The 27,457-nt window shown below is 51.8% G+C and overlaps 1 protein-coding gene and 1 long non-coding RNA gene across 4 annotated transcripts in view; one reads left to right on the top strand and one right to left on the bottom strand.

Annotated features, from left to right (window-relative positions):
- Positions 1 to 27,457, bottom strand: part of AGAP3 (ArfGAP with GTPase domain, ankyrin repeat and PH domain 3) — a 102,334-nt gene that overhangs the window by 50,324 nt on the left and 24,553 nt on the right. For 2 of the 3 annotated variants that reach the window (XM_080975409.1, XM_080975411.1), the window contains exons 2-3: positions 6,644 to 6,702; positions 2,030 to 2,117 (exon numbers count right to left, since the gene is read on the bottom strand). In XM_080975409.1, coding sequence (XP_080831535.1) covers positions 2,030 to 2,117; positions 6,644 to 6,702 — 147 coding nt within the window. Of the gene's footprint in view, positions 1 to 2,029; positions 2,118 to 6,643; positions 6,703 to 19,061; positions 19,909 to 27,457 lie in introns of those variants that run through there. The other variant, XM_080975408.1, reaches the window with a different exon arrangement.
- On the top strand, positions 20,486 to 25,857 carry LOC308458971. The gene is made up of 3 exons (XR_013977793.1): positions 20,486 to 21,116; positions 23,985 to 24,170; positions 25,567 to 25,857. It is a non-coding gene; the product is annotated as an uncharacterized lncRNA (long non-coding RNA).

Raw genomic sequence — 27,457 nt, 5'->3', positions numbered from 1 at the left:
GGGAACCATGGGGCAGGGTCCAGGATGCTCAGATTACTGCCACCAGACCTCCCCTTTCATGATGTAACCATGATGTATTAGTGATGTAGTCTTAGGGGTGTAACATGGGGATTAAGGGATGCGGGTGGCGCTGTGGGTTAAACCACAGAGCCTAGGACTTGCCGATCAGAAGGTCGGCGGTTCGAATCCCCGTGACGGGGTGAGCTCCCGTTGCTTGGTCCCTGCTCCTGCTAACCTAGCAGTTCAAAATCACGTCAAAGTGCAAGTAGATAAATAGGTACCACTCCGGCGGGAAGGTAAACGGCGTTTCCGTGTGCTGTTCTGGTTCTCCAGAAGCGGCTTAGTCATGCTGGCCACATGCCCCGGAAGCTGTACGCCGGCTCCCTCGGCCAATAAAGCGAGATGAGCACCACAGCCCCAGAGTCGACCAAGACTGGACCTAATGGTCAGGGTCCCTTTACCTTTACAGGGGTCCCTTTACCTTTTTAACATGGGGATTAGCAGCTAATCAAAGTTTGGGTTCTCTTTCGTTCCGGGCTTCCATCTTGTTCCACCTGGTGGCAGGTGGGAGTCCTGTCGCGACAGTCTTCAATCAAGACCAAGCCTACTGGCTGCTGTTTTGCTCTGGTATTCCTGGCTGGGGTGTCCTTGTTTTTTGTCCAAGGGAGCCCTCAGATTTCTCCGTTGACACTCGCCACAGACCCACCTCCCTGGGGCACAGGCGGCCCAAAACAAAAGAGACCCTTATGCCCAGAGCATTTTGCTCCCACCGCCTCAAACTCTTAGGCCGCCTGGGATTTTAGGGGTCTCCTGGTCAGAGCCAGGTGCTTAGGAAAGGACCATTAGAACCTGCCCCCCCCCCAGTGTCATTCTGAGCAGAGCACATTGTAAGTAAGAGAGCTGAAAATAGGAGGAGCAGCAGACGAGGCCAAGAGTGGAACTTGGGCCTTGCAGCAGAATCGGGGCCGCCTCAGAGCGACACGAAAGAAACCGGTTCCTTCACGCCAGCAGCACAGAGGCTGCGCTGGGCCAAGGCATAGCTGTCAACGTTTTCCTTTCTTTAAGGGAAATTCCCTTATTCCGAATAGGATTCCTCGCAAGAAAAGGGAAAAGTCGACAGCTACGGGCCAAGGATGCTCCAAGTTCACTCACAGCCACCCCTACTCTAAAGGCGGCCAAACAGGCAAAGGGGGACTCTGTCCTCAGCAGCCCCCTTGCAGTTCCCAGTCCCAATGTACTGTTTACATCCACAGCACCCAAGGTTTTTTCGGATGGGTGCCTGGTGGGAAGCCAAGCGGATGCCAGGATTAAACCAGAGGAAAGTCTCTCCCAGCAGGTTGGAGAAGCACAGCGAAGAGGACTTCCGGATCCTGTGGCCCATTGAATTAAGGAGAGGGGCTCCTTCAGGGAGTCACAGAGATGTCCGCTTGACCCCCAGGACCAGGAGGGTCTGAGAGATGGAGGGGGGCCTCTCCCACAGGAGGAGACCACAGGAAGGGCTGGATCCTGCTCTCTGCCCTGGGCACAGGAACAGGGCAGAGCGCGAAAGGCACAACCCCACATCTGTCCCTAACGGACATGGACTTGGAACCCCCCCCCCGCACCCCCTAAACCACTTTGATTGACAGCCCTGACGCTGCTACAAGGGTCATGTAAGAGAGGTTCCTTATTTGTAAGAACTCAAGTCTGCCTGTGTGGCAGCGAATGAACTTTGAAACTCCCTGCCTATTGACACCTTCCCCTTTCTGGCGCCTGCTAAAAACATTCTTGTTCAGACAAGCCCACCTGGGTATGTAGAAAAGAGATGTGAGTTTTAATCTGTTTCTTGCCTATTGTTATTTGAACTTTTCGAAAGTCTTAAATGATTGCTGTTGGTTTAAAAGAAAAATTCTCTTTTGTAAACTGCTTTGAGGGTTGTTATTTCTACAGTCGTGCAGTGAGCGCATTTTGCAATTATGCAGTGCATAAATTTTGTACAGCAGGGAGTCCCAGGCATGGCTGTGACCCACAAGAGGGCCTGCCCTCTTACCTTCTGGCGATTCCTCCTGTACGTAGGTCCCGGTCAGATAGCGGTGAACCAAGGCTGACTTCCCACTGGACAGATTCCCCACGATCCCCTGAAATACAGAAGGCAAGGCTGAGCACCACGCCCTGTCTGCTTGGGAGGTGGAGGCTGGATCGGGGCCTGGCGGGGCTGACGGAGGGAGCCACGCTCTTCCCTTAAATGCACCAAGTGGTCTTTTCCAGCACAGAAACGATGGGGGAGAGAGAGAGATCCCTTTGGATTCCAGGCAAGCTCAAGGAAGTCGGGCAGTTACCTCTGAGGAATCATTCGTCTGAGAGGCAGTGCGGTGTAGTGGTTAGAGTACCAGAAGGCAGCCTGGGAGAGACCAGGGTTCGAATCCTGGCTTGGGCGGGGAGCTCCCTGTGTGAACTTGGGGGCCAGTCACTTATTCTCAGCCTAATCTACCTCTCAGGGTCGTTGTGAGGCTAGAATGGGGAGAAGGACAACCAGGAGCGACTTGGAGGAACGGGGGGATATAAACGCAGATAAATGAACAGTTACAAAAAAGAGAGGAGTAGTTTTCTATATCAAACCTGCACTTGAACCCAAATTGATTCAGAAGGATGAGAAAGGTAGAATCTTAATAATACAAATCAAAATTCATGGATAGAAAGTGATTCTGGTTGGCATTTATGCACCCAATGACAAAAAAGCAATCTCTTTCAAAAAATTAGAAAAAACAGAACTACTTGAATTTGCAGATCAAAAGATGATCTAAATGGGAGACTTAAATGGAGTTCCTTCTCTGGATAAAGACAGATCACCCAGAAAAAAAGAGACGAAAGAAGGTAAGTTACCAGAGACTTTCTTTGATACGGCTCAAAATTTAAATTTGATAGATATATGGAGAACAAAACATTTGTTTGATAAAGAGTTCACTTACTACAGTCACGTACATGACAGCAGCTTGAGAATAGATTCCCTATAGATTTCCAAAGAATTGGAGACAAGAGTCAAAAAAATTGAAATCAATCCCAGAACCTTTTCAGATCATAATTCCTTGATTACGGAACTACAAAAGGAAAGCCAAATCTCCTTTAGATGGAGACTAAATGATGATTTATTAGACGATCAAAAATTTAGGGAAAAAACAAAAAAGGCCTTGACCGATTAATTTGAAATAAACAGTCAAGGACAGACAAAATTACAGACGGTCTGGAAGGCATGTAATGTTTGGATTTATTTCATATTGCTGTTTATATTGCATGGTGCAAGGTATTTGGGCTCCAATGAGAAGAGCAGGAACAAACGGAACGCAGAAAATTGTGCTACGAGTTTCCGAAAGAGCTAGCCTGGCAATGTCAGCGCTGGCTGCTCAAAACTCAAGCCCTGCTGGGCAGGGGCCTCTGGCCCACGCTGGACGCCCACCATGGGCACCTGCCCTTGATTGGCAACACGGGCAAGACGGCGCCAGGCTTTGCTCTCCCTCTCTGCAGTCCCAGCATGCGCAAGACGGAGCAGTGCGCCAGGAACTGTGGCCCCTGCCTGCGTTTCTGTGGAGCTTGTCCAGCAAGGAACGGACAGCCTTGGAAAGCAGTGGGCTTGCAGGATTGGAATGTCACTTGTAGTTTAATGGTGAACTTTGGCGATAATGGAGACGTAAAAGATTTGGATTATTATAAAAGACGCAGGAGGGAATGATTAATAATAGGACCCACAAAGGGGAGGAGGAGAGCCCAGGAGGTTCCTTGGAATCTTGTTTTTATGATTATTTCATTATATGATTGTAAAATTTTAATCTGAAAAACCAAATAAATATTAAAAGGAAAGGGCTCTCCACTTTTTATGGAACAGGAAGGTGGAAAATAAGAAGTTCTTCTCTTGTTTTGTTTTTTTTACCCTTTATCTTATTGCTCTCTCTCTTTCTTTTCTCAATCTTTATTTCTACTGTCCTTTTCTTTTCTATTTCTAATTTTATGGTGCAGTGGAAAAAGAATAATTAAAAATCTCATAGAAAGAAAGAAAGAAAGAAAGAAAGAAAGAAAGAAAGAAAGAAAGAAAGAAAGACATGGATGCTTTAGTTGAGATTCCTGCATTTGTCACTTCCAACTCTACGATTCTGAAGGGTGGAGGGGAGAAAGATGGGGCACACTAAGGGGACAGTACCAGGCAGCCCTTGTCACCCCACCTGGCACCTGCCGGGAAGAACTGCCCGCAACCCAGAGTGCCCTTTTCCACCCCAAACTGTCCTCCTGATAGGAATAAAATGCAGGTTGACTCCCATCAGCACTGCAGCCTTTGCCCAGAAGGTGGCGATCTTTGCCTTTGCAGATAATAAGTGCCAAAGGCTAACAAAGAGTTAAACCCGTTAATTTGGGAAGTCCTGCCCTGACTCTCTTGGCTCCCAGGTGGTTTTAAAGGCACAGGTAAGCTCTTTCCCAAAGGAGGCAGCAAAAGCCACCAACCTGGATGGCTTAAAAAAAGGATTAGATAAATCCATGGCTGCTACGGGTATAGAAATTATTGTCCATTTTCCGTGGAATGGAAAAACGGAAAACGAACAAGGTCCCAACTAAAGAAGAATGGCAACTTAAGCTGGTGGAATATGTGCAGCTTGTAGACTTTACATATAGAATAAGAGAACAAGAAGAACATACGTTTGGAGGAGATTGGAAAACGTTTATTGAATATATGGGAAATAATTGTGAACAGCTGAAAACCCTGGCAGCATTAAGATAAATTTAACAGTGTAAATAAGTTTTGATGGATGCAGTAATGGAATGCTGAATGGTTTAGTTTTTGTGAAATATTCAGGGATTTAAGAGATGCAAAATGAAAGAGAAGGGAAGTCATTGATACTTTGAGGATGTAAAAATGAGTATTTTAAATTGTAAAGCAGCAAATTTAATATAAAAAAGAGAAAAATGAAATAATAATAATGATAATAATAGTTACTAGACTTTGGGGGGTGGGGTGGGGAATAGCACCTAGACATTCCGTTGTGGCGACCCTAGCCCAGGTTTAAGGTGCCATTTGGCAATTAGATTGTATAGCTGAGCTGCTACCAGTGGGGAGGGGCAAGGGCTCTTGTGTTCAAATCCTGCTCTCTGGCTTCCCACGGCGCGGCCTCCGTGAGAGCAGGATGCTCCCCCAGATGGGCCACTGGCCCGGCCCAGCAGGCTCTCCTTATTTGGGGCGGCTGTGGCTCACCCCTCATTCTGCTGGCTCTTTTGATCGTTTTTTTTTGGGGGGGGGGACAGACCAGCTTCCAGGGGTCTTTGGAGCACCAGGGAAGACAGATCTTGCTGAAGCTCCCCCACCTGCAGGCTCAGACGCGTCTCCTCTGGGGCCCAGCCCCCAAGTGGGGGGCAACTGGAGACCTCAGTTACTGGTGGCTGCTCTAACAAAAGACCCAGCTGGCAAGGCAGTGGAGCTCAGTGGTCAACCCAGACTGCTGGACAACCCCCCCAACCCCGCCATTCTCTGCCATTTGGCAAAACCACACGTGTCCCACACTGCCAACCCCCAGTTTCTGCCATCCAGGTGCTTCTCGGGACCAGGCGTGGCAGGGGGTTAGACTAGATGACCGCTGGAGACCTTCCAACTCTGCAATTCTACGATTCTTCCAGCCTCCAGTGGAAGAAGAGAACCACATCTCCTTCCTTCCTTGGACCACCAGGGATATATATGGGGTGTCATCCACGGCAAGGTTAAAAAAAACATGGGTAGGTGGGTATTCCTGAGCCCCCAGCCATCATACCCTGGGGAGTGAGGGGTCAGGGCACACATCTAGGGCCAGCCATGGATCCAGACCCCAAAGGACCTCCGAAGTGGGGAGGACGGGTGTTCATACTGTGGCCGGTGTTGGAAGAGGAGGCTGGGCTCAGTGGGCTGCCTTGGGCCTGACCCAGCAGGACTCTTCTCGTAGAACCTCCAGGTCCAGAGGCAGTCTATCGGGATTCCCAGAGAGCTCTCATGGGGCAATCAGCCACCGGGAGAAGAGTGGCTGATTGCCCCTACAATACTAATTATTGTAGTCAGCAAGATAATAACAGGAGTCATTGCTAACCAGACTGGGATGGCTATAGCAGTACATTAATATTATTTGCCAAAGATGGGGAGCAGATAATTTGAGGTTAATAGGAAAAGGGGTGCTTCAAACAGTGAAAGAGCTGATGGGGCTGCAGTTATTTCTCTTGATGCTAAAAAGGCTTTTGTCAAACTACATTGACAGTTTATTTCTGTTACTTGGGGGGGGGGAGGATTTCCTCAGGAAGTTATGGGTTGGATTAGGATCTTATGCTTTTCTCCCAATCGCAGGTGAGAATTCCTGTAACATTCATACACTTTTAAATTCCTGTAATGTGGGGACTGATAGACAACAAAAGTGGATTCTGCAATATTTTAGAAGACACCTGACTTTTAGAAGGCAGCCCTGTTTAGGGAAGCTTTTAATGTTTAATAGACTATTGTATTTTAATATTCTGTTGGAAGCGGTAAATTATTATTATTGTTATTGTTGTTGTTGTTGTTGTTGTTGTTGTTATTGTTATTATTATTATTATTATTATGGTTCTGGGCAAGGCAGGGCCCCTGGGACTCTCCCGAGGTTCTCAGGTACAGCCACGGAAAACTCACCACTTTCAACTCTGGCACAGACCGGCTCAAGGTCCACTCCTGGCTGTTGACAAAGGAATCTGCAGAGAGAGAGAGAGAATCAGAGGGTGAAGGGAGCCCCTCAAAGCCAAAGACACCCCAGAAAAACAGAGGGGAAGGGGCGCTTATCAGAGCATCACATCTCTCAGGCTGGTCAGTGCTGGGTTGCACACCCTGTAGATTTCTGCAAGTTATGCCCCTTTCCCCTTTCATAAAGGAGCCCAGAGAGGCAATAAAACACCACCTGATTCTTCTTCTTGGGCCAGCAGCTCATCTGAAACCCCCCACAGACGGGGAGCCACTGCAGAAAAGGCCCCGTTCTCATGTTGCCACCCTGCGGACCTCTCAAGGAGGAGGCACACGAAGAAAGGCCTCAAAAGATGATCTCAGGGACCGGGTAGGTTCAGATGGAAAGAGGCAGTCCTTGGGGTATTGAGGTCCTGAGTCGCTTAAGGCTTTATAGCTCAAAACCAGCACTTTGAACTGGGCCCAGAAACTAATCGGTAGCCAGTGCAGTCGGACCAGAATTGGTGTAATATGCTCAGACCATCTTACTCCGGTGAGCAACCTGGCTGCTGAATTCTGCCCCAGCTGAAGTTTCTGAACTGTCTTCAGAGGCAGCCCTACGTAGAACGCATTGCAGTAATCTAACCTTGAGATTACCAGAGCACAGACAACAGTAGCTAGGCTATCCCTTCCCTGTTTGGAAGCTGTGGCTGGATGGTTACGTGGGAGCCGGTTGAAGTTAAATCCTTCAAAGACAGAGGTCCTTTGGCTGGGACAGGACGATATGAGATTGGGGGGGCAACTCCCATCTCTTGCAGGGGTTGAATTAGTGCCAGCACCGTCCATTAAGAGTTTGGGTGTAATCTTCGACACCTCCCTTTCCATGGAGGTGCAGGTTGCAGCCACAGCAAAGGTGGCATTTTTCCATCTCCGCCGTATTAAGCAGTTGGCCCCTTACCTCTCTCGCCCTGATCTTGCCACTGTGATTCACGCGACGGTCACCTCCAGACTGGATTATTGTAACTCGCTCTACGTGGGGCTGCCCTTGAGACTGACCCAGAAACTCCAGCGGGTGCAGAATGCCGCGGCGAGACTCCTTACGGGGTCTTCGCTGCGAGATCACATTCACCCGGTGCTATACCAGCTGCACTGGCTCCCGGTGGAGTACAGGATCAGGTTTAAGGTGCTGGTTTTAACCTTCATAGCCCTATACGGCCTAGGACCCTCGTACCTATGGGACCGCCTCTCCTGGTATGTCCCACAGAGAAACTTAAGGTCTGCAAACAAAAGCATCCTGAAGGTCCCAGGCCACAGAGAGGTTAGGCTGGCCTCAACTAGAGCCAGGGCTTTCTCGGCCGCGGCTCCAATCTGGTGGAACGCTCTGTCACAAGAGCCTAGGGCCCTGCGGGACCTGACATCTTTCCGCAGGGCCTGCAAGACAGAGCTGTTCCACCAGGCCTTTGGCCAGGGCACAGTCTGACCCCCTCCTTCGGTAATCCTACAGAACTTTAGCCTAATGGTTGCCATCAATTTGATTTGAATTAATTTTATAATGAATTGATTTTAGAATGTTGTACTATTTTATTGTTGTTAGCCACCCTGAGCCCGGCTTCGGCTGGGGAGGGTGGGATATAAATAAAATTTATTATTATTATTATTATTATTATTATTTATTATAGGGGCGTAGCTGGGCCACCAACCAAAGATGATGGAAGGGACTCCGGGCCACTGAGGTCACCTGAGCCTCGAGATTGGATCCCCAAACTGTGAACCTGCTCCTTCAGGGGAAGTGTAACCCCATCAAGAGCAGGCAACCTCCCACCCATCTGGTCTAGAGAACCATCCACTACCTACCCAATATTGCCTGCACTGACTCGCAGCTGCAGCTCTCCAGGGTTTCAGAAACTGGGACTGGACCTGGGAGCTTCTGCATGCAATGGACCTTCTCACTGCCCTCGGCTCCTCCTTTCCTCCCACGGCCACCAGCAAGCTCTTTGCCCAGAGGCCATGGCAGTGCCACTCCCAGAGGGCAAAAGAGGCCTTGGCTCATGCCCCGCCCCATCCCAGAGATCTGCAGAGGTGCCAATGGAGGTACTGATGGAAAATGGAGAGGAAGCAATTCTTTGCAAGAACCAAAAGCATCCCTGCCCAACCACTCAAAGCACCCCGTTCACCCCCCCCCCGTCAAAGGGCAAATTGGCCCAAGCGCCTTCCTGCATGCCCATGGAGGGTGGGAGGAGCAGCTAGCCGTCGTTCAGTTTCGGGGGTCACAGCCAGGCTCACCTCCTAAAGGACACGGTGGAGCTGGGAAAGGTTCAGAAAAGGGGAGCCAAAATTATCAAGGAGACAAAGAGCTCCTCTATGAGGAGACATGGCGGAGGTGAATAATGATAAACATGGAACAGAGAAAGATGGAGAGAAGTTTCCTTTCCTCTCTGCCAACAGTGGGGACCTCCAAAGCCCTTCTTTATGCAGCGCTGAGTTCAACTATGGAACTCCCCAAAGATAGTTTTATTAAATGCGCCAATAATAGCGCTGGCTTTCCCAGTAGTGATGTATGGAAGTGAGAGCTGGACCATCAAGAAGGCTGATCGCCGAAGAATTGATGCTTTTGAATTCTGGTGCTGGAGGAGACTCTTGAGAGTCCCATGGACTGCAAGAAGATCAAACCTCTCCATTCTGAAGGAAATCAGCCCTGAGTGGTCACTGGAAGGACAGATCCTGAAGCTGAGGCTCCAAGACTTTGGCCACCTCATGAGAAGAGAAGACTCCCTGGAAAAGACCCTGATGTTGGGAAAGATGGAGGGCACAAGGAGAAGGGGACGACGGAGGACGAGATGGTTGGATAGTGTTTTCGAAGCTACAAACATGAGTCTAACCAAACTGCGGGAGGCAGTGGAAGACAGGAGGACCTGGCGTGTTCTGGTCCAGGGGGTCACGAAGAGGCGGACACGACTAAACAACAACAACAATAGCGCTGGAGGTGCAAGATGCAATTAAGCAAGCTAAAATAGATAAAACGCCAGGGCCTGACGGTTTGTCAGCAAAGTATTATAAAAAGTTGCAGGATTTGTTGGTACAACCGTTAAAAGAAGTAATGAACAGGATTTCAAATATAGGTAAAGTACCAGAGACTTGGAAAGAGGCCTATATTACTTTGATCCCAAAGTAAGATGCGGACTTACTTTCACTTAAAAGTTATAGGCTTTTAATTTCCTTATTAAATAATGACTATAAGCTATTTGCCAATATACTTGCCAACTGAATGAAAGGAGTTTTGGTAGAAATAATTCATCATGATCAGGCTGGTTTCCTACCAGGACGCCAGATGTAGGATAATACAAGAAACATAGACTTTCTAGAGGTCAGGAATGAGAAACAAGCTGCTTTAATGTTTATAAATGCTGAAAAGGCCTTTGATAATATTTCATGGGCTTTTATGAAGAAGACAATAAAAAAGATGAATTTTGGGAAACTATGGAACTCCCTCCCACAGGATGGCCACCAACTAAGAGATGCCCATAAGAGGCACCTGGTTGGCCGCTGAGAGACCAGGATGCTGACCAGACGGGCCACTGGCCTGATCCAGCAGACAGGCTCTTCTTCTGTTTTTAATGGAACCTCCAGGTCCAGAGGCAGTCTATGTAGAGTCCCAAGTTCTTGGGGGATATTTGGCCACACTGTGAGAACAGGGTGCTGGACTAGAAGGGTCCTCTTGGGCCTGATCCAGCAGGGTTCTCGTCATGCGCTTAAGGCTGGGGGAGGCAAGCGCTGCCTGCCTCAACCGGAGATCCCAGAGCAGCCAAAGGCAGCAGCAGCAGCCAGGAGGAGGAGCAGCAGCAGCAGGAGGATCAGCCCCTGGCTCTGGGCTTGCCAGAACAGCACCCAAACTGGTTAGGCGAGTCTGGCTGCTCCAGGTCCCTGCAGAGGCAGATGCCTCTCAGTGTCATGCCCCCCCCCCAGAGGCAGGGAAGGGGAGGGGGCACTGCAGGCAGAAGGCAGGGGGAGGAATGGGGTCTGTCCAAGAGGGAGAGAGAGGTCCCCCCACTTTCAGGAAGCCTTGGGAGCCACACAGACAAGCAGCTCATCTCCATCTCTCGAACCTGCCCCATGGAGGAGGCATCTCAGGATGGGGGCAGGGGCAGGGGCTGCAGACTGGGTGGGGCCCCGCCCAACACGCCTGCCCGGGTCAAAGCACAGAGTTCAGCAAACGGGGAGGCCCTCCCACCCCCCACGGGATTGAGCTCAGCTCCAGCCGCGCCCCAGCCCTGCCCAGACAGGCTGAGCCGGTCTCTTGCGCAGAGGCCCCCCCCCAACTTCTGCCATCACCTCTTCCTCCGCAGCCTCTATGCAGAAACCCAAACCTGGCCATGCAATCAAATAACTTTCAAGTTGGAAGGGACCCCCGAGGGTCATCCAGCCCAACCCCCTGGAATGCAGGAATCTCAAGCCAAGCATCCATGCAATCTCTGCTTAATAACCTCCAACGAAGGTTTAAAACCTCCGAAGGAGACCGGTCCAAAGCCAAACTGCTCTTACCCTCACAGCTCTTTCGTAAGACCCAAACTGGGGGCCGGGGGAGGCTGGGGTCCTATCTGGACCGGATGCCAAGCAGGCAGGCAAAAGGGTCCCCGACCCCCAACACACCTTCAAAGCCTTGAATAACTCAGCCCCCCCCCCCATATCTGAAAGGCTAACTCCTTCCCTGCAGACCCTCTGGGGGGCTGGTTTGGGGTGGCAGTTAAGGGGAAGAGGGCCTTCTCTGTGGTGGCCCCTAAACCGTGGCACTCTCTGCAACGGTGGGTCTGGCACCCTCACTATTCAGCTTCTGGTAAAAGCTGAGGACACCCCATGGGAAGTGTATGCTTTTAGGATCCACCTTGTTTTTTGCAATTGAATATTGCATTTTAATATTGCAACCCGCCTTGGGACCTTGGGGTGAAGGGTGGGCAACAAGTAAACAAACAAACCTGCTTAGATTCACGACTCCTTCATGAGGGCCAGGAACTTGGGGGAGGATTTAGGGAAACTGAGTCAGAGCAGACTGACCTCCTCCTGGAGACACACAGAACTGCACAGGCAACCCCAAGGACACGCCTCAGTTACCTCAACACATTCTGACTTCCTTTTCCCACGCAGAAAAGAGCAACAATGCAATATTCAAATGCAAATATCTGGAAGATTCATATGCAGATCGGGGAGAACAGCCTCCCCACAAAACATGAACCTGAGCCAGTTATCCCAGAACTGGGAATGGCAGGATCAGAAGCCGAAGGCACCCGCACCCTCCAGCACACCCATGTCCCCGACCCCCAGTGCCCTGCACCCCTGCATTGCAGGGGTTGGACTAAATGACCACTGGGATCCCTTCCAACTCTATCATTCAAGCTTCAACCGCCCACTAGGCTCCCTCCTTTATTCCGACAGGCCTTCAGGATCTGGCTGCTTTCATAGACAGGCCCAGTGCGCTGACGTTTCTTGGGCTGTTGCTATTTGCATTTTTAATAGATTTGTTTTTTATATTGTTTAAATTCTATACAGGCTTAATACTTTTTGATGATCATCTTTCTTTCCATGCTTTTAGTTTTTCTGTTTTATCTCTGTGCTGCATTTTTTATCCGTAAGTATAATAACAATTTCTACCTCACAGGACTGTTGTGAGGGTGAAATGGGATGGGATGGGGAGGAACTGTGTGTGCTGCCTTCAGCTCCTTGGGAGGAAAAGTGGATTATAATGTTCTAAATGAATGAATGAAAACATAGGGCCCTTTGGACAGTAGCCAAATATACATCCTCCCCCCCCCCCCCGGCAGAATCTCAGAACTGCCTGTTGCGTTGCAATTCTGCCCTGGGACTGAGATGGAAAGGGGTGCACTGACTTCAGTCCAACAAACACCATTCCTTGTTGTTTTCCTGACCCGCAACTTGGCTCCTTCGCTGCTCAAGCCTCACTCTAGAGAACTACAAGGAACTCGAGGAATTAACTTCCTACGGGTAACAGCAAGAATATTACACACAAAGGCTTGGAGGTTACACAGAAAACCCACAAGGGGGGGGGCATGAAAGAGGGCGGAGGAGAAATATGGGAATCGGCTTTCAAGGCAAAATGGGCATTTTTGCCCCCGCTGGTAAAAAATAATAATCAAAGAAAGCAAAGAAGAGAAACATGTTCTCACAAGTGGTGACTATTAAGGTTTATTACAGCTCTGTGTGTTTCAAAACGGCACTTGCTCCTTCAGGAATGACCCAGAGATGATCAAAACTGCAAAAGTCAGCTACTGCTATATTAGAGAAGCACTACACAACAGCATTTAAAATATCTGTGAGTGAAAACAGCTACCCATCATTTGAGACCATTGCATCAAACGGAACAAGGAAAACTGTCAAAAGCCACAACTGTGAGACTGCAGCATCTTTGCAGCAACCCCAAAGCCTCTCTGGCCACTTCAGAGAGTCTCCCTACAATTCAAAATTGCTTTGAGAGGCTCATTTATAACGGCACCCAGTTTGGGTTGAAGATTAATCCAACATGGTTTGCTTGCTTCTTTTAAAAAGATGCCCTTGGATGCTAGAGAGGTGTCAAGTCATGCGTACTTTTTTGTGACGCGGCCCCAACCATTTGTCCCATTCTGTTTGAAATCACGGCCTTCTGGCCTAAAGAGACACCTGGGGTGGGGCTCTCGCCTTGCCATGCACCTGCCCTCACAGGTGGGAGAAGATGCACCACTTTGCCCAGGCTGGGGGAGGAGGGAGACACACTGGGCACCGGCACGGCAGCCTCAGATTTATTTTGCATCTCAATTCAGCCTTTTGTCTTACGCTGCTACAGAAGACTGTGCAGGCAGAGCCTAGACATCCTGACTAGTAGCCAGGGTTCGAAATCCGCCTGGCACATTTTGCACCTGGCTATTGGCCACTTGCGACCAAGTGAAGATGCCCGTGAGCCAGGATGGGGCCTGACATCTCCGCCACCTGGGGATCCTTGGATTGGGACTGTTTTCACACACTAAGACCCCGTCCTGCAGAATTCTGTCTGTGATATTTTATCTGCACAATCGGAATGAACTTCTGTAACGAAAATGCTTTTTCTGTGCAGCCTGAGCAGGAGCAGCAAAGGACATTATAGCGATGTGTTGCTTGTCTTCATTCACACACACCCCCCCCCCGCCCTGCTCACATATGTGAAGAAAATGCCCACATTATGAATGGTCACCATTAAGATAAGTAAGCTTGAATAGGCTATATCTGCAGACTGTACCTGGATCAAAGGACTTTCCTTCTTTAAGTTTTCAAAAATCTTAACCCTCTGAACTAGCCAGATGTTTCACTGAGAATCAATCAGTCAGTTCGTCATTTGAAAAATAAAATTTTGGAGCCGTATGGCCTTGAAGGCTAACAAATTCATCATGGCACAACCAGCTTTCGTGGACGGCCATTGACCTGCATCAGGCGGCACAATCCTGACTTGCAGGTTCCCATTAGGGGGGCTGCAAAAAAGGGAGCTCAGAAGGAAAGGAAACGCAGGAAAGCCCAGACTGGGACCGTGGAACGGAGGGAGCCGCCTGGTGCAGAGTCAGGCCGTGGGTCCATCTATGCAGCGCAGGACTGACGACCCCAGCCCCCCCCCCCCAGGCTTCGCTCAGGGGGACCCGGGCGTCTCTGCCAGGAACACTAGCAAAACCTGAATTCTGTGGAATTGCAGCAGCAATGCAATAAAATGTAATATGTTTTAAAGAAAAGGAGGGATAAAAACGCAATTAGAAATCACTTGGCATTGCAGTGGCTGCAACAGGCATAATAAGGTTGTCTGCCAGGACCCTTGGAAATCTTCAAGTGGGGGGGCATTTGGCTCTCCAGGGTTTCAGGCAGGGGTTTGTGGCAGCCCTACGGCCCCCTCCTGCCCCCTTCCTTCTCTCCACAGAGCGCAGGTGTTGCCTGACATCCCTGCCCCCACCCAAAACACACACGCTCCCGGTTTGGCCTCCTGCCCAGCTCCTTGGCTTGGCTTGCCATCCCTGGCGATGATGACCTCACCTCACCCACCGGCTGGTGCCCAGGCACGTCCCTCTGACGTCTACCTGCCCTTCCTGTGCCAAATCTCCTTCCCACTTGGCCCCTCCTGCCTCCACCCAGCATCTTCCCACCAGAGGCTCCCTCCAGACATCTCAGGAAGGCCACTGGACCTCAGGGCTATGGAGCATGCAGAGGACCCCGCCCTCAACCCCCAGCAGAATCTCCCGGTAGAGACCCCAGGGCCTGAAACCAGGGTTAGAAACTCAGGTATATCAGCGAGGCGGCAAATGGCCCCTTAAACCAGGCTGACAGTCGCCAAAATGGATTGCCTAGTTGTCATTTGGGGGCCTGACGGCTCAAAAGTCGTATTATTCAGTATGACATTTGGGTTCCTGAAAATTATTCTGCTTCTGCAGATAAAATATCACAGATAGAATTCTATCTATCTGGCCAGTGACGGAAATCTCCCGGGCGCATTTTGCAACTGGCGCGCATCCGACTGTGACCACATGGAGATCTCTGAGTGCCGGGTTGGTGAATGGGGGAAAGCCAAGTGAGCTGAAATATTTTCCTTGAAGCTGGAATTAGTTTTATTCTGGGTTGTTTTATACGATGTTTTAACTGTGTTGTGAACAGCTTTGAGATTTGTTCTTTAAAATATAAAGTGGCATAGAAACAGAATTACAGTCGTACCTTGGTTTTCGAACCGAATGCGTTCTGGAAGTCCGTTCAACTTCCAAAAATGTTCGACAACCAAGGTGCGACTTCCGATGGGCTCCAGGAGCATCCTGCAGCCAATTGGAAGCCGCAGAAGTGGCGCCGGACGTTCAGCTTCTGAGGCCAAGTTCACAAACCAGAACACCTACTTCCAGGTTTGTGGCGTTCCAGTTCCAAGTTGTTCGTGAACTAAGCTGTTTGAAAACCAACAAACAACTGTAATAATGATGATGATGATGATGATGATGATGATAATAATAATAATAATAATAATAATAATAATAATAATAATTCATTGGGAAAAGGCACCTAGACATTCCATGATGGCGACCGTACTCAGGTTTAAGGTACCCTTTGGGAATTAGATTGTGCACCTGAGGTTTCTAGCACTGCTCATGACTCTCTTCCCTCTGCGCCCCCATCCCCCCCCCCAGAGAAGACCCCTCTGCTCCCCCCTCCCCCCAGCAGCTCCTCTGCTTTAGCTTCTGCCCCAGCCAAGGACCTCATGTTTTGAAGGAGCCACTCACAGCAAACCAGGGGGGAGTGGGCAGCTCCCTTGTACAGAGTCAGAGCAGGGGCCCCTCCAGCTCCATACTGCCGGCACGGACTGGCAGCAGCGCTCAAGGATTTCAGGCGGAGAATCTCTCGCCCACCGCTGCCTGGAGGGGCAGTGGAGACAGAGGCATAGCTGTCAACTTTTCCCTTTTTTTAAGGGAAATTACCTTATTCCGAATAGGATTCCTTGCAAGAAAAGGGAAAAGTTGACAGCTATGGACAGAGGTCTTCTGCTTGCCCAGGCAGATGCACTGCCCACCGAGCCACGGATTAATAGCCAGGTGTTTGCCAGGGAAAACAAGAGTCTGCAGTCCAAACGAAGCGTCCTCTACCTGAAGCTGCCTGGGGGGGTCGAGGGGCTTGTCCTGTCCCCCCACCTGGCCCACTGCTGGGGTCTCTAACCACCCAGCCGTGCAGAAACCTGCAGCGGCGGCAGAGGCTGCCTATGTGGCCAAGCTGTGGGGTGCAGGGCTGTGGCGGCTCAGAGGCCCAGAATCCTTTGTCCGCTGGCACCCACCTCTCTCCTCTAGGGCAGCTGTGCACCAGGTGCTCTGCACATCTGGCCTTGGAGAGAGGAGGGAGAATGGCTCTTTCCATTCTGGGGGCCCCAAGGTGGCGGGTGGAGACTCCCACATCCACATTCCTGGCCATCCCTAAATATCCTCTGCATTCCTGCCTGCCCTTGGCTTCTTGTCTGGGGTTGGTCTGTGAGCAGCCAGAGGGAAAGGATCGCAGAGTTGGAAGGGACCCCTGAGGGCATCTAGCGCAACCGCCTGCAATGCAGGAATCAGGGTGGATAAAAATAAATGATTTTTTAAAAAAAATAAAAAAATGGATTTTTAAAATTTAAATTGGATTTTAAAAATAAAATGCTTTTGAAGGAAAAATCTTTCTAAAGATAGTTTTCTGTTTAAGTTACATTATAGTCTAAAGCTGGTGTAGGCAAACTCAGCCCTCCAGATGTTTTGTGACTACAATTCCCATCATCCCTGACCACTGGTCCTGTTAGCTAGGGATGATGGGAGTTGCAGTCCCAAAACATCTGGAGGGCCAAGTTTGCCTATGCCTGGTCTAAAGGCTATGCATCAGGAAATAAGGATTTGTTTTGTTTTTCATTCAGTTTTTCATTCATATATGTGTGTGTGTGTGTGTGTATGTATATATATGTGTATATATATATATATTGATTGATTGTTTAACCACATCAGTTAACAAACACGGATACATAAGTTATAATATTATTGTTTTAGTCAAATAAACTATTTAAATTGTTATTAAGGAAATGATTATTTTTCTCCTTCCAATAAAGTACAGCAGAAAAGCTGCCCAAATATAAGCAGTTAACTGATTAAACCTCACAATAATTTCCTAATTATCTATGTATTTCTGATAGTATAACCAAATCAGTATTTTTTAATATAACTGTAAAAACTACTCTGAAAATTTATTATTCCAAAAATGAAACCTTCACCTGGTTGCAAATATTAAGATTATACCAGAGAGAATGAGTCTTTCTGTTTAAAAAAGAGAGAGATTTAAATCAAGTCTTACTGACTAGTTATTTAAATTGTGATTTAAATCGATTTGATTTCCATCAAATCCACCCTGGCAGGAGTCACAGCTGAAGCATCCCTGACAAGCGACCCTCCAACCTCTGCTAAAAAGCGTCCAGGGTGGGTTCAGTGAGAAGAGAATCTTTTTAAAGGAAGCCCCCTCCCGCTGCAAACCACGCCACTTCCATGCCCCTCCCTTGCCAGCTTCTAGGCAGACTCCAGCTAAGCGCTCCCCCCCCCACCCCCCAGCAAGAGAGTTTGGCTGTCCAGCCTCCCTCCAGAGCTACATTGGCACCAAGGGCAAAAGTCCTCCTGGCACAGCCTCAAAATCTCTCCCCAGCCCAGCCAAGGGACGCTCCTTGGCCACAGTGGGACTTCGACCAACGGCTCTCGTGGGGTCTGCAGGTTGCCACTGGGTCTAAATACCCCCCAGAAAAGGGCGTGGACTCCTGCCAGCTGCCCTCCAGCAAGCCCAGTCTCAGATAACAATGCTAACAGCCTACTCTGCAGGGTTGCTGGGAAGGCAACCAGTCAAAGTTGCAATCATCATAATTACGTGGGGCTAAAAAGTTACAAGCGAGAGTTTAGGCATAGACCACACAAGGGGGCAGGAGGAAAACACACAGGAAGGAGCTGCCTTCGAACACTCTATACTCAGCATTGCCAACCCAGACTGGCAGCACCGGAGGCGTTCCCAGTCCTGCGTGCAGCTGCCGGTGGGGCCTGAGCCGGGAACGTTCTGCATGCGGAGTGGGTGTTCTGTCACTGAGCTACGATGGCCCAGAGCCAGTGGTGGAGCAGTGGTTAGGGTCATAGAATCACAGAAATGTAGAGTCAGAAGGGACCCCGAGGGTCATCCAGTCCAACCCCCTGCAAGGCAGGAATCTCAGCCATAGCATCCATGACAGGTGTCCAGCCAAGCTCTGCTTAAAAACCTCCAAGGAAGGAGAAAAGGACCCTTGTCTAAAAGCTCTTACTGCCAGAAAGTTCCTCCTGTTCTCACAGTGGCCAACCAGAGGCCTCAAATGGAAACCAGCAACCGGGATTCGAACTCAAGAGCAATGCTGTCCCCGCCTGGGATTCCAGCAGCTGGGATTCAGGTGCACTGCTGCCTCTGACTGTGGAGGCAGAACAGAGCCATCCTGGCTGGTAGCTATTAAAAGCCGTCTCCTCCATGAATTCTTTTACAGCCATCCCTATCTCCTGTGGCAGGGAGTTCCACAGTTTAACTTTATTAAACTGACCAGCCAACCTCTGCTTCAGTGGTCAGAGGAGGACCTGGGAGAGACCACGGTTCAAATAAACCCGCTCAGCCATGAAGTGGCCAGTCACTTCCTCAGTGCCCAGCCTACCTAGCAGGTCTGTTGTGGGGCGGAGGAGGAATACGCAGGCCACCTCCAGCTGCATGGGGAAACGAGTGGGATACATATGCAACAAAGAAATCCATTAAATAGAATACCGTCCACCTCCCCAGACCCCCCCCCCGTGAAAATCACAGCCTTGGTCTGCTTCAGGGGTGTCCCCCCCCCACCCACCCGGCTTTTCTCCGTCCTTACCGGGCGCCCTCCCGCTGCTGCGGCGGCTCCCCACCGAGACGAGGACGGGCTCGGCCCCCGGGAGGCTCCAGAGGGCGCTGGCGGGGCTGGCGCGGGGGTCGAGGGGGCTGAAGGAGCGGCCCGCGCAGCGCTCTCGGCGCCGGAGGCGGCCCGCCAGCAGCTTCCAGAGGCTGCCTGCTCCTCCGCCGCCGCCGTCGGGGCGCGCCCGGTCCCCGCGGGGCTGCGCGGCGTCGGGGTAGAGCAGGTCCCGCTTGCTGGGGAAGGTGTGCAGGGAGCTGGCGTCGCCCTCGCTGCGGGTGCGGAGGCGCGCGGGGCGCAGCAGGCCGGAGCCCGAGCGGTGCAGCTCGTGGCCGCGGCGCAGGCGGAAGCTGAAGCTCTTGCGCAGCGAGCTGAGGCCCTTGCGCGCCCCGTCGGCGCGGGCGCCGAACAGGTTCCAGCGCCGGCTGCCCCACAGCGAGCCGCCGCGCAGGAACCCCCCGGGCTCCGTCGGGGGCGCCTCGGCCGGCGGGAAGGCGGCGCTGGCCGGGCGCGGCGGCGCCCCTTCGTCGTCGTGCCGTCGGGGCGAGCGGAGGCGCAGGAAGTCCAGGAAGCCGCTGCGCGCTCGCGTCGGGGGCCGGGCGGCTCCGAGGGGCCCGACGCCCAGCCCGTTGCCCACCGAGCAGAGGCTCTTGGGGCGCTGGCGCTGGCGCTCGGCCGCCTTGAGGGCCGCCTGGACGGCGGGCACGCCTTGCAGGTCCAGCGACTCGCACACGCTGACGGCGCGGCGCGGGCACGCGCGGGGGGTCCCCGGCGGGCGGCCCGCTTCACGCCAGCGCCAGCCCTCGGCAGCCATCCTCGACGGCGCGCCCTGGCCGGCTGCTGCCGCTGCTGCGCATCCCCGCGGGGCTCACGGCCGGCCCCCGGCGGCCCCGCGCCCCATGCCCCCGCCGCCGCGTCCGCGCTGGCCTGGCCCCGTCGCTGGCAGAGCCTCCTCTGGCTCGCGCATCGCAGCCCGCGCCAGGCAGCGACGTGCCCGGGCCTGGCCCCGACAGCGCCTCGCAAACTCTGGCGCGGATCCCGCCCTGCCCGGAGCGGAGGCCCGACGGCTCGCAGCTGGGAAGGCGGCCTCGCCCAAGACGGAGCGGGCCGGCAGCGGCGCGCCTCCCACGGCGGGGCAGCCGAGGAAGAGGGCGAGCCGTCGGGCCACCCAGCCCTGGGGCGCGGTGGGGCCAGCGGAAAGGCAAACCGGGCTCGGCCGTCTGAGAGGCTGCGGGCGAGATCCACTCCAGAAAGGCTCGCTGTGGGGCCAGTTCTGGAGACTCCAAACCAGGCCCCCCGAGCTCGGGCCTCTGCCAGGAGGGACGGGCACCCATTAGCCCCCACCCCCAAACCCAGCCCCAGACCTTCCGAACCCCCGAGCCGTTTCTTTCCTAATGCAACAGCACCCTCTGCTGGACCGTCGAGGCCCAGCCCGGAGCCCGGCCAGCTCTGCGCAAAGATAAGGCCCCCCCAGGTCAAGGAAAGGTTAATCCACGCAGCCCAGGGGCCTTTCCTCTGGCGAGGGGCTGTCACTCACCTGGGACCGTCTGCACACAAAAGAGCCTCCTGCTCTGGAGGGCAGGACTCGAACCCATGGCTTCAAGTTACAAGCATTGAGATTCCGACTAAACATCAGGAAGACCTTTCTGACAATAAGAGAGCTGTCCGGCAGTGGAACAGTCTCCTTTGGGAGGTTGTGGACTCTCCTTCCTTGGAGGTATTTAAGCAGAGGTTGGACGGCCATCTGTTATGGATGCTTGAGCTGAGGTGCCTTCATTGCAGGGGGTTGGACTAGATGACCCGGGGGTCCCTTCCAAGTCTACAATTCTGTGATTCTATGAAAGCAGGGAGCTCTCACTAAGCGTTGCTTCTGCCAACAGCCAGTGCATAGAAGCTTCTGGGTGGAAGAGGTGAAGGAGGATGGACAGCTGTCTCTGCCTCCTCTGAGGAGCAACATCTTTGGCTCAGGTGCATTTGTCTGGGGCAGCTTTCACCAGAAGAACCCCCTGCACATGAGTAATGCCACAGCTGTTACAGGTACCACATAATCTTTTTGCGTGATCTTGGCACCTACACTTTGGAACTCCCTGCCTATTGATAGCAAGCAGGTGCCTTTACTGCAATCTTTCTGGCACCTGCTAAAAACATTTGTATTTGGATAAACCTTCCAGTTGCTTACGAAGCTAATGTGAGCTTTACTGGGGGGTTTTGTCTGTTGTTATTTTAACACTTTGAAAGTTTTAAATTGTTGCTAATTTTTCCTATGGCTAATTCTGTTTTATTTATGGAGATTGGGGTTGATTTGTTTTTCCCAGCAACTGGTGTATAAAATTTAGGAAATAAAATAATCCCCAGGCAGAAGCTCACAGCCTCCCTGTATACTGACAGCCACAGATCCGCCTGCCAGGCTGCCTTGGCACACGCTGGGCATTGGTGGCCAATCTGAGGTTTGCAGAAGGTGGCACATGCCATTTCCTACACACCGGAAGCTGCCACGTAGAGCTGGCTTGTTGGATCCCAGGCCAACGTCCACACAGAGCGGCGCAAGTTCCTCCCCTTGAACTTTGCCACTTGCCCAAGGGGCCTCTTTGCATGTGAAAGTCCAGTTTGCCTTTGGCCGGGAGAGGCGGCCTCTGAAGATGCACGGAGGCACAGCGACCCATCCAGGTTCGGGAAAAGTGGGTCACTCCTGGAGCCCCTTCACAGAGACTCAGCCCACTGGAGTGACTCTGATTCTCAAGCCTTCATTGGCATGTGTACAGTGGTACCTTGGGTTACAAACTTAATTCGTTCTGGAGGTCCGTTCTTAACCTGAAACTGTTTTTAACCTGAGGTACGCTCCCATTGCTCAGTCCCTGCTCCTGCCAACCTAGCAGTTCGAAAGCACGTCAAAGCGCAAGTACCACTCCGGCGGGAAGGTAAATGGCGTTTCCGTGCGCTGCTCTGGTTCGCCAGAAGCGGCTTAGTCATGCTGGCCACATGACCCGGAAGCTGTACGCCGGCTCCCTCGGCCAGTAAAGCGAGATGAGCGCCGCAACCCCAGAGTCGGCCACGACTGGACCTAATGGTCAGGGATACCTTTACCTTTACCTTTACCTTTACCTTTACCACTTTAGCTAATGGGACCTCCCGGTGCCACCGCGCCGCTGCTGCACAATTTCTGTTCTCATCCTGAAGCAAAGTTCTTAACCCGAGGTCCTATTTCTGGGTTAGGGGAGTCTGTAATCTGAAGCATCTGTAACCTGAAGCGTCTGTAACCCGAGGTACCCCTGTACAAGATTCCAGGAAGGTTCAATACAAAACATCCCATAAAAATACCCTGCATCTGACACTCAAGTTAGTGCCATCTAGCATTCACAAATCCTCACTGCAGGTTGCAGAAACTTGGCTACTACCTCCATCCTGAGTAAACATAAGGAAGGCCACCTTGCATTTGTCCAAATTCCACTCCCTAATAGCAACCAACTGATGAATAAACATAGATCGAACTGTCAGATACCAGGGTCAGTGCAAAAGAACATGCAAGAATGATTCCATTTGTCTCTGTCCAGAGAGGCACATTCTTCCTGCCAGTGCTGTTTTCTGGAATCTCCCCTGGAGTGCTGCTGAGGGCAAGCCATTCAGTCTCGCCGGCATCTTGGCCCTGCGTCCATTTGGGTTTGTCCAAGGGGAGAGAAAAGTCAGCCCTGGCTTCTCACAATCCCCAGACTTGTCCAGGTGTTCTTCCCAATTTGGCTGCCAATTTATTGGACTCTGTTGTCTTAACAATCTGCATTGGATTATCTCAAACATTGAATTTTCGGACAAGCTGCACAAGGTGTCTGGTGAGATTCCTCTCTCATTTTGTTCTCAATCCCACTTAACCATCCCAATGGTTGGTATTCAGCTAACTTGTCCGTAACCAGGCTGTTATGTTCAGCCCAGTAATGCAGCCGCAGCCTAAAAGTCTTTGGCTTGTTTCATGGCACAGGGCAGCGTGGGGGACACCATTTGGTACATCAAAAATTGATTGAAGGATAATAAAACCTGTCTGAAGGCAGCAAAGTCCACAGAGCAGCTTTGCAGCCGCAGGGGCCTTGCAAGATCTCTGAGGAAGCTGCCCCTGCTGCTCTGCTCCAAATCTGCCCCTGCTGCTCTGCTCCAAATCTTGCTCCTGGCTGTCTCCCCGTAGAAACCCCCCCAACACAGAGGCCCTGCTGTCTGACCAGTCTGCAGTGGGGTAGCTCAGTCAGTACAGCCTGAGACGCTTCATCTCCTTACCTCTCTCACCCTGACTTCGCCACTGTGATCCACGCGACGGTCACCTCCAGACTGGATTATTGTAACTCGCTCTACGTGGGGCTGCCCTTGAGACTGACCCAGAAACTCCAGCGGGTGCAGAATGCTGCAGCGAGACTCCTTATGGGGTCCTCGCTGCGAGATCACATTCACCCGGTGCTATACCAGCTGCACTGGCTCCCGGTGGAGTACAGGATCAGGTTCAAGGTGCTGGTTTTAACCTTTAAAGCCCTATGCAGCCTAGGACCCTCATACCTAGGGGACCGCCTCTCCTGGTATGTCCCACAGAGAAACTTATGGTCTTCAAACAACAACATATTGGAGGTCCCAGGCCACAGGGAGGTTAGGCTGGCCTCAACTAGAGCCAGGGCTTTTTCGGCTGTGGCTCCAATCTGGTGGAACGCTCTGTCACAAGAGACGAGGGCCCTGCGGGACTTGACATCTTTAGACTTGATTTTAGAATGAATTGATTTTAGAATGTATTTCAATTAATTGATTGTGATTTTATGTAAACTGTGTTATTTTTACTGTTGTTAGCCGCTCTGAGCCCCGCTTCGGCTGGGGAGGGCGGGATATAAATAAATTATTATTAATTATTATTATTATTATTTATTATTATTATCTCAGGCTCACGGGTTCGAGCCCCACGCTGGGCAAAAGATTCCTGCATTGCAGGGGCTGGACCAGCCGATCCTCCCGGTCTCTTTCAACCCGTACAATTCTATGATGGCCACTGGAGGGCAGCCGAGGCCACTTGGCAGAAGGATCTGAGCTTTCCCTTTGCCTTCTGGATTCTGTGCCAGAGTTCAGCAGGTCAGCAGAGATCTCTGGGGCCCCAATCCGCCTCCCCTTTTGCAACAAAGCCTGCCTCATCAAGGGCATCAATCATCTGCGTGTGACACCAGATGCCACACAGCAGCCCGGTTTCTTAGCTGGGGAGTCCCTCTCAGAAAGCCATCCCTGCTCAGAGGCACCTGCTGGCCCTTCAGCTCTGCCCTCCTGGGGGGAAGGGAGTGAGATGGGTCCCCCTGAAGCCCCTGGGGCTATGGGGCAAGAGCTGCCTCAAGGAGCCCCCTTGACTCACTCAGCTGACCAGAGCCCCCTCTCCTCCTGGGAAAGGCTTCTGAGTCACTGGGGGCCGCATCTTGTGGCAGAGAGTCCCACAAGCTGCAGACCCCGGCTGCTGTCTTCTGCAGTCTCCCCTGCTGCGACTGTGCAAAGCCCCATCAAGGCCTTTCAGTATCGGCACCTGGATGGCGTATTTATTTGTAAAAAGACTTGTATGCCTCTGTGTCACGGACAAATGATCAAAGCAGTTTGCAGCAGTAAAACCAGACAAAAAAAGTTAGCAAGAAGGCATCAGTTCACCATGGATTAACCCTGAGATTAAGGGTCTTCTGCTCTACCAGCTGAGCTACCCCTGTGTCCCTCTCTCTCCCACTTGCTTTGGGGGCATCCTGGGGGGGGGGGTCCCCCCACGTCCTGAGGAGCTGGTCCTAACCCTGCCGTGGAGACGCTTTGAGAGGCGGAAGAGGAGCAAGAGGGGTTTCTCTTAGGGCTCCAGCCAGGAGACCAAGAGAAAAGCAAATTGGGAGTTGTAGAGTCACAGAATGGAGCCTGGGGAGGGACCCCGAGGGTCATCCAGCCCAACCCCTGCAAGGAAGGACTCCCAACTAGAGCACCCATGACAAGCGGCCCCCCCCCCCGACCTCTGCTTCAAAGCCTCTGGTGAAGGTCTTTCGCGTGGGATCCACGTTCTACTCAAGAGTAGACCCACTGGCCCCCTGCTGATAATAGCAACGGGACTGAGTTGGGTCCCTTCATTTCAACGGGTCGCCTCTGAGCAGAACTGACTCGGCGCCGGGAAGCATTGGTGGGGGGGGAGATCTGAGGACAGGGGGTCCAAGACCCTCCCCCATCACAGGCGAGGGAAGGCGAGGGTGGCCCCCCCGTGCCAGGCTGCTGGCGCCTGGAGAAACGTCCGGGGGATTTGGGGAGGGGGTGAGTGACGCCCGCCTGTCCGGACGTCAGTCGTGGATCCGGAGGGGCTGCGCAGTTGGGCTCGCGCGTCATTCGGGGACGGGGGGGGGGAGGAGGAAAGAGCTCCGCCCCCGCACGCCCTCCCCCCTCCAAGCCGCTCCGTCCGCCTCCCCCCCCCCCCCGGCTGCATCTCTCCCCCCAAACCCATCTCTCCCTCCTCGCAATGCAGAAAACCCGCCTGCGGAAGAACAGCCCTGCAAGCTCCGCTCATAGCGAACGGGTCCCGGCGTCGCCGCCGAGTGAGGAGGGAGGGGTCCCCAAAGAGCATCTAGCCAGGAATCACAGCGCAGAACCTCCTCTTCCAGGTCTGCCCTTCTGCCAGGGGCAATGGGGTCCTTCTGCTGTGCACCCATCCAGACATCACCCATCTGGTCACTGCTGAAACCCTCACACACACCCCGCCCCCCGCCTCTGCTCCAGCCCTTCATTAATTGCACTCCTCCTGCAAAGGACTTCACGATCCCACCCCACCCACGTCACCAGATTATTATTATTATTATTATTATTATTATTATTATTATTATTCCTCTGCCTTTTTCTCTGACAGGTACTCAAAGTAGCTTACAGATAAAATAAGAACAGCTAAAGACATGGGGGGGGGATGAATAAAAACAAATAAACATTGGTAGAATTAAAAATGTATAATATATAATATAAAATATATAATAAGAATAGCACGGCACCAGCCCTGTCCCCCTCCCTTCAGGAAAAAGAAAAAGTGATGGAAATATGGAAATATCGTGAGAGGCAGGACTGAGACTTGGAGTTGCTTTGACGTTCAGGCTGTGGGAAGTCACAAAATTAGAATTAAATTCAGAATACAATTGGATTTGTTTTTATTTTAGTGGGTTTTTTTGGATTATGATTTGATATGCTAACTGGATGTTTTTATTGGAAAATTAATAAACGCTCTAACAAAAAAAAGAAAGAAAAAGAAAAAGTGGCCTACATTGCAGGGCTGGCGTAAGCTGCCCTCTCTCAGCCACCTGCCAGATGGGCCAGCACATCTGCATTGGCATCAACAGTGCATTTTAAACGTTTACAGACTAGCAGACGTTTTTGTTTTGGTGTATGAAGTGCAACCCGGGTCTGCGCCAAAATGCTGGATCCCAGAGCTGAATCTCTGCAAGGCAGGAAGCAGAAAGACCAGCAGAAAAGGCTTGAGGAATGTTTGTTTTGCTCTGGCTTTCTCCGTGTCTATTGGCTGGATCCCTCTTCCCAGATGCCAGTCATTGCTATGACTCCTCTCACTGGCTGGAAACGCCAGAGAGGCGGAAGTAGCTGAGTTTCCCCGCAAAACCAAGGAGGATAAAGGGGGTTGTGGCTCAGGAAGAAAGAAAGAGCCACATTCCATGCGCAGACCCACGTGGTGAAGAGGAAAACATTGCGGAGAACACTTTGCAAGGACAGCCCAGCATTTGTTCCCAGTTAATGACAGGGATAGGTGTAAATCTGCCCATCAGAGGCTGCAGGTCCAGCACATGCCATCATGTGATGCCTTCACTTCCGAGCGGCTGGTCACACACGTTTGAATGTCTGCAGACATGCGCCGAAACATGCGTGCTCTGGCATGCAAGGCCGTTGTCGGGAGTCCTGCCTCCTCCCTGGCCTGATCTGGCAACCGACATGTGATTATTGATTATCAAGAAGCTTGTTCTCCAAGCTCTTATGCACGGGGTGCAGATGTGGAAATAAAGGGCTTTCGAACATTTATTCCACCGTTTCAGACAGAAGTGTTAAATCTCACAGAAGTGTCTGGAAAAGGGGAAACAGGCGGCCCACAAAGAGCCCCCCCCCCATTTGCCTGGTAGAGCATCAAATGCATCACTGGCAATGCATTAGAACAGATCAGAGAAAGACCTTCTTCACGCAGGGCAGAGTCAGACGGTGGAACTCCCTGCCACTGGAAGAAGCAATGGCTTCAACCAACCTGGTTGAAGGATTGTACAAATTCATGGAGGAGGAGAGGGCTAGGGGTGGCGACTGACCACAAGGGCTCTGCTCCGCCTCCACAGTCAGAGACAGCCATGCTTCTGAATCCCAGAACTTAGACGCCACAG

Source organism: Podarcis pityusensis (assembly GCF_964106645.2).
Source record: "Podarcis pityusensis genome assembly, chromosome: 12".
In the NCBI taxonomy this organism is placed as follows: domain Eukaryota; kingdom Metazoa; phylum Chordata; class Lepidosauria; order Squamata; family Lacertidae; genus Podarcis; species Podarcis pityusensis.
The sequence above is the reverse complement of the archived record's forward strand: the minus strand, read 5'-3'. Positions and strand labels throughout refer to the sequence as shown.